This window comes from Bactrocera tryoni, chromosome 4, assembly GCF_016617805.1.
Source record: "Bactrocera tryoni isolate S06 chromosome 4, CSIRO_BtryS06_freeze2, whole genome shotgun sequence".
Lineage (NCBI taxonomy): Eukaryota > Metazoa > Arthropoda > Insecta > Diptera > Tephritidae > Bactrocera > Bactrocera tryoni.
The window spans coordinates 60,072,417-60,080,040 of record NC_052502.1 but is presented as its reverse complement, the minus strand read 5'-3'; the positions used below and the strand labels follow the sequence as shown (position 1 = coordinate 60,080,040).

General features: G+C 34.1%; 1 protein-coding gene across 1 annotated transcript; it reads right to left on the bottom strand.

The window, feature by feature from the left end:
* Positions 1-2,330: 2,330 nt before the first annotated feature.
* On the bottom strand, positions 2,331-7,624 carry LOC120774414 (dynein regulatory complex subunit 6). The gene is made up of 4 exons (XM_040104040.1): positions 7,359-7,624; positions 5,953-7,203; positions 5,287-5,883; positions 2,331-2,585 (listed from the first exon to the last, which is right to left on the bottom strand). Exons 1-4 carry the CDS (start codon positions 7,464-7,466, stop codon positions 2,436-2,438), a joined length of 2,106 nt encoding a protein of 701 aa, XP_039959974.1. The 5' UTR covers positions 7,467-7,624; the 3' UTR covers positions 2,331-2,435.

Sequence of the window (7,624 nt, the reverse complement as noted above, 5' to 3'; positions counted from 1 at the left end):
ACCGATCTTTATTTCGTTCTTTTTATAATCGATACAGGCATTTAGTGGTCTCAATATATCGTTACCTATTAGACCGTCAAAAAAGTTATGAAATTTTATTATATAAAACTCTATTTGTTTATTAGTTCCAATGTCGCTAAATTCTTGGAACATGGGTACTATTGCCTTTTTGTCAACGTAAATTCGATGTTGGAGAGTTTTAATTAAAAGTGGGCTAGTTGGATGAATTCTGTTGGGGTCGCAGATACCCGGATTTAAAATGGAGTTTGTTGCGCCTGTGTCTATTATAAGTCTTATAAAACCTATCTTTGTTTTTATTATTATAAATGGTAATTTATTCTTGAGGCTGATTCCTGAAAATTTTCAGCCACTTCTATTTTTCCTATGTCCATAGGTTCCGGTTGGTTTCTGAAATTTGATCTCTGGAAGGATGGGTTTTGAGGACTAGGGTTTTGTGGGTTTGCTTGTTGGTATGGCTGGGATTGTTGGTAATTTCTTCCGTTATTTTGGGGCATTGGTTGGAAATTCCTTCTGTTGAATAGTTGTTGGGAATTCCCGTATTGTGTTCTATTCCTACTGTCTTTTTTATTGTATTGTGTATTGTTTCTATAGTCAGTATTCCTATTACTTGAATGAGTTTTAAATTCTGTGCTGTTGTTCACGTTATTGTTCCCTGTATGTGCGTACCCGGCTTGGAACAGTATGTCCATAGCATGTTCCAAGTCTTCTGGGTTCCTACAGAAAAGGATTGATTTCATTGGTTCAGGAAGTTTGTTTTTAAAGATATTGAGGGCAGTGCGTTTGTTGTTCATCGCACACTCTCTAGTTGCTTCGGTTTCTCCTAAAATGGTTACTAACTTGTTATTTAACCTGTGTAACCTGGTTTTCATGTCGTTGTAAAAATCTAAAGTGTTTGTTCTAAAGGTCACGCTTCGTAATTCGTCAAAGAGTTCTTCGCAAGAACGTGTATCCCCGAAATTATTCTGTAGTATGTTTTTAATCTCTGTCCATGAGGTCGCGTGGCAGTTTATTTCTATTGCCTGTCTTGCTCTTCCTTTTAGCTTTGATTTTATTAAGTCCGAAAAACTAGTTGGGACAGTTCGTCATATGTTTGTAGGTTTTCTTCACCCCCTTTTTGTATTATTTTCGAAAAATTTGTATGTTTTAAAGGATTCGTTCTTCAATCTTATGAGGTTCAAATGTCACTCTCACTAAACTTTTTCGCAAAAATTATATTGTGTGCTTAGAAGATTCGTTCTTCAATCTTATGAAGTTCAAATGTCACTTTCACTAAACGTTTTCGCAGAAATATTTTGTATGTTTTAAAGGATTCGTTCTTCAATCTTATGAAGTTCAAATGTCACTTTCACTAAACGTTTTCGCAAAAATGTTTTGTATGTTTTAAAGGATTCGTTGTTCTTATTTTTTTTTCTACCCGTTACGAATATAGAAATATTCAATATCCTTTCTTATGTAACTTGATTTTAAATTATTACACACATGGATACACGGGTATCCTACCGACTGCGCCACTTATTTCACCGAAGTGATGAACAACGACAAATTAAACAACTGAGTTGAAGGTTTAATCGATAATCAGCCCCGTTTTATTTTGTACTTTCTTAAATACTAATATTTTGCTTTCTTGCAATAACTTAAAAATAAATGCTTGCGTAAAAATTCTTAGGAAATGTGTCTTGTGCATTTTGCAAAGTAATACAGTTAATAAAGTTATTATACATTTTGTTAACTGTTGCATTTTCGTTAGCGGAAATGCACTTGAATGAACAATAAATACAAATTATTAAAATTCTTCGGAGTTGTTGACTGTTGCATTTTCGTTAGTGGAATTAGTGGTACATTTTATTAACTGTCGCTAACGAAAATGCACTTGGACAAACAATTCTTTGGAAAACTCAATTAATAAATATTCGTATTCTTTGAAAATAGTATTCTTTATAACATCTAACCTGAGCCCGTAGGAATTTTTCTGCTTTTGCGCTAAAAGGCTCCGTCCAACATACGCCTCGATCAGGTGTAATACATGCAATGGATGGAGCCAGCTTAAGACCTGCTCGGGCCTTAAGACACACAAGGAGTGAACCGTAAGTTAAGTGGCCCCATGTTGCTAACGGGTGCTAACCAGACATTGAAAAAACGGCACTTAATGTATCATTATTTAAAATGTTTTAAATATTTTATTTCAAACGTACTAATTTAACAAAACTTCAATACATACATATAAATACTTTATTTAAAAACAGTTTTGTACATAAAGCTACTATTTACAACTATTATAACAGACTTATTGACAAGTATAAACACATATGTAGTAGCTATAACATCTTGCTATATTAAAATGTCTTTGCATTTTAAACATTATTATTCAGCTGAAAATAATACAAAAATAAAATAAAAGAGATGGCTGCGAAGTATCAGTAATCAATACGTTTTTTCAATCGAAGTAAGCAAGCATTGTCTATATTTGGTGAATTATCTATTTTTAAATCACGTAATGTAGACATTTCTGAAAGTCTATCTTCAATATCAGTATATATACGTCGACAGCGATGTATTGAAAGTGTCTACAAACATAAAAAAATTTATAAAATTGCAGTTTTTATTAAAACAATTGCTGCATAATATAATAGCATGATAAGTAGTAGAATGCCAAAAGGTCGCAATATATTTTAATTGGATTATTAGAATTAAAAAAAAAATAATTGATAGGATTATAAATGTCAGAAAGAACTATATACAAGTTAATAAATCGTATTGAAGTATAAGAAAATTACCTAAAAAAACACATTCTTTAATGAAATTATTAGTTTCGAATATTATCCAAATTCATGCAAAAAGTTGCATGCAAGTCATGCAATCATCATGATAGATAAACCCCGGGAAGACTTAACGTAGCTGCCTTCTTACAGACAAATAAATAAGCCTCCTACCCCGCATTTCCAAATATTTGCAAAGTTACTATCAAAGCTGCCTCCTTTCCTCTACGAAAATGATATAATTCTAACGAAGCAAGCGCAGGCACTCGATAAGTTGTAGCATGAAGGTTATAAAATGAAAACAATATCTCTTTTTGAATTGCATAAAACAGTAGTCTTTTTTTAAGAATAGGAAACTTACGAGTATTAGTAGATTTTCCACATCGCATTAATGTTGGATAAGGGTTGATGTACTACCGAGCCTAACACATGGCTAACTCCAACTCTATATTTCTTATATACAGCAGACATTACACCAGGTAAGAATGTGCTGACATCTACTTTTCAGAATGGCACAACCCTAATGTGACGTAATACATGCCTCATAAGGGCATGTGTCAGTCAGTCCGAAGTAGCTGCTGTTGGCAAGAGTTAGGGGATGTTCGAGCAAGCAAATAACTGCGGCAATATTGCAACCCTGACGTTTTTTTTGCAGATACTCAACTGATACTTAAACAAATATTTTGCGCGGCGTGCAGGTGCATTGAAGAAGTGAAGTTTAAGAAGTATAAAAAATGAATTTTTAATAAATTTAACAGTGGATAACTTGGTAGATAGTAAATGTAGTTTGCTTCTTAAATACAAAAAAGCAAGGAAAAAAAGTTTTTTGCGTAAAAAAGTGGCTTATGACTGAAATTTTTAAGAAGAGGGCAATAGTGGAATCGCAAAACTTCTCTAAAACAATTCGATTTTATCCTCCAGATAAATATTTATCACATTTCGGATGTCTCGTGAAACATAATTAATGATAATAATTAGTTATAAACAAAAATAAAGAGCGATTTCGCTTGCCTGATTTTTCCATCATAAATTTTGTTGATGCCGATTTTGTCACTTTTGCGCGCAAGAAATGTCAAAATTTGAGTTGCTCGAACGTTTGACATTTGCAAAAGTTGCTACATTTTTGCGTCGAATATGATGCTTTGCAATATTGCCGCAGTGATTGAGACTCGAACATCCCCTTATTCTACGTTAGATTTCGAGACTGAGGTAGTCGCACGAAAGTGTGTCGTCTTGTCTGAAACCTCGTTTGGTATCGAACGGCTCGGATAGGTCCTTCCCGTTTCTGACGGAGCTGTCGGTATTGCTCAACATCAGTTTACACAGCCGTATTAGTTTTGTGATTATACCAAATTCAGACATTCTTTTACGTATGGCTCAACCAGCTCACGACTTCCGGTCTTTGACCAAGTATCCTCTGGGTAGGCAAAGAATATCCGTTTGAAAGTGAACCATCCCTCCTAAGGGTGGTTTCTTTTTCATTGGGTGTGTTTTATTCGTGGCGGATTCAATTGAATAGTATCTTAGTACCAAAAGTACATGATCTAACTAATCTTGGTATTCATTTGGGAAGAAGGAATATGAACTTAAACTCCTCGATCATCAAAAGCACCTAACGCCACGTCCAACTACAATACCCAGAAAGAAGTTGCGCTAGAGTCATTCTTGTTTCCCGTCGCAACTCGAACTACGCCATTGGCTCCACTGTGAATGGCGATCCGTGCCTGTGGGAAATTAGTCGCATCCGAAATGTGATCAACAAATTGCTCGAGTTCGTCGTTGGAAAAATGTTTTTCTGATGTTCTTATGAGGCGGCTCCGCTCCAAGCAGGTGACTGCAGGGATAGTTTCTGCGAAACCGAGCAGGACCTGCTTGGAGAGAAAATATTATGCTCCTTTACAGGAAGTTCGCGGGCCTCACTGTGTTTATGTTCGATGGGGTAAATTCAATTATACTCCGGAGTATGGCTATTCTGACAGGTCTGTAACTTCTCCATATATGTTTGTATCTTGCCAACAACGTCTTTTCGTCTTTACCCTAAGTGCTACCGGTCAGAAAATCGAGGATCCTGTTATGGCCTAACACCTAAAATTTTAACCGTCGGAATTTTGTCATCATCGACCGAAATGGTGAGGTTCAGTCGTTACTTCTTCGTCCATTTCGTAAATATGGTGACCAATAAGGTAATCAAACCCGCTTAAACATAAGCCTTAATATAAAAATACTACCAAAAAGGCTCAACTACGACCTTGAGTTGTCTAGTTTTAAGAGATTTATATTAGATTAAATATAGATTTAGGACTTATTACTTATTGTTACGTTGCAAACAGGCATATTCAATAAATAAGGATATTTTAAGCAAGAAAAAAAGTAAGCAAAATCTTGGCAACTATGCTGGCTATAAAATATTCAAATAAAAATTTCAAATATTCATAAAAATAAAGTAACGAATATTTTTAAAAATAATAAAAACTTAAATATTTAATACTTTCAAAATATAATTTATTACCTGAAGATTTTTGCAGTTTACTAAAATAGCGTCTAAAGTGTGATCAGTTAGCTGGCTGCATCCATTGATATGCAACGCTCGAAGTCTAGTTAGATTAACTGTAATCGATTGTATAACTTTGTCATTAATACTTTCGCAATCAGACAGATCAAGTGTTTCTATTGAAGGACAAGCATGTACCATTTGCTCAATACCTGAGAGCGAAATTTGTTGACAATTCGAAAGCGATAAGTTTTGTAATTCCACAAATTTTAGTCCATATTTTAAAGAAACATCTGATATTTTATTGCAACCGCCTAAATATAAAGATTTTAGTCCTTGGAGTTGCTTAATACTGTAGCCCTCCATATCACATTCTCCAATCAAGTTCATTTCATAAGTTGCAACCATGGCTTTTTTTCTTATGGCATCTCGAACTATCTCTTCTTCGGCTTTACTCCTTAACGAAATCTTTATTGAATGATTGCTATCGTTTGAAATATTTCCTTCAGCTGAAGAAGAAAGTGACAGTTGATGTAGTTTATCAATTGAATTCTGTGAGTTCGGCGCATGAACTACTTGCGAAATATTAATGCCTGTCAATGCTACATCTGTAATCTTGAAAATAAATCCTTATTTTTTAATATCATTGGAATTCGCATAGGACTGTGTCAATTTACAACTTACCCGAAAACAATTTTCCAAAGATAAGTCTCTTAACCAACGCAAGTTTTGAATAATACATTGAACTGATTCATCGGTAACACCATTCACACAATGCGATAAATTCAAAACACGGAGTTCTGGAAGATTTTTCGCTAGTACCATTATAGCTTCTTCGCATACCTGCAAATGAGCCATTTGCAGATATAAAAGTGTTGCATTTGGTTTCGCTGCGATACCATGGGTAAGACCTTCTGATTGTATACCATCGCAGCGCGACACGTTTAAACATTTTAGGTATTTAAGCTCACCCAAAAATGATGAACCATTGTTTGTAATATTAATGCAGCCGGAAATATTAAGTTCTTGCAGTAATGGAAGATTTTTTACAATTACATCTATGCAACTATCATTAACGCAGATGGTACCGGACAAGTCCAGTGTCAATAGCTTATTCTGTTTTTTTAAAAATGACTGAAGTGATATATTGTTTACTTGCCTACAATTAGCAAGCCCCACATTTTGTAATAGGAACCCTTTGAAACTTAGATCACTTAAAGCAATTAGTGATGTAGGACCTATTAATGTATTACTAAGATTTAAGCTACGTAAATTTTGGTGATGCATTGATATTATACTCATAATGAACTTGAACGTCAATATAGATTCACTTGGTGTGACGTCTACATCGTTGGGATAAAACCGTCGTTGAATAGCATTGTGATATGCAATATGACATCCAGATAAATCCAATGTATTAATACTGTGCATCATTTCTGTAATGCGTAATAAAATGGCATCTGATAAGTATTGATTATCTTTCAAGGAAAGATCTTGTATTCTGCAAAAATTTATACAGACAGACAAGCGATCATCAATGTTGTCTAAAAAAGAACCAGACATGAAAAGCGACGAACAACGAGTTATAGTTATTGCACGAATTTTTGGTAAAAGGGTCATTATAGCATAAAACTGTTTATCACCCACATCAACATTATCAAATATTATTTCCTCTGCAGTATTTCCAATGTAACTCATTATGTTTTTTATTGGGCCAAAAGTAACTTCTTCAAAGTAGTAATTGCGAAAAGGTCTGTTGCTCATAAGGAAGTCTTGAGCAGGTGAGCTCCTGTCAGAAAGGCAAACTTTTGAAAATCTAATCATATTTTTTTTAGAAAATTCAGTGTTAAAAGAAGCTTCACGCCATCGCTGACAAGTTTTTCCGGCTACCTGTACATCTGGGAAGCTTAAGTAACGAAATATGTGTTGAATAATCTGCAATAGATATGTTTTGCTTAAACTCTTTCGAACAAACACAAATGTATGTATGTATATGCTTAAAGTTTTATATACTATATGTAATACCATAATAGAATATCACGTGAACACTGTTAGAAGAAATAATGTTATTAAATAACATCAATTCCTACCTCCATTGGTAATTCACCATAACTGGGCTTCCAACTTCTATAATCCTTATCATTTAATTCAAAAGACTCCATTGTTTTTGGAATAAAAAAATTGGACGTTTGTTGCATCGACAGTCAATTTGTATTACTCTTGACACTTGCTTGCACATACGTATATATACATATGTATATTATTCAAAGGCAAATTTATAAACTATTCCATTCCGAACATTGTATATGAATATAACACAAATTTGGAAATAGCAACACATACTTAAGCACATAGG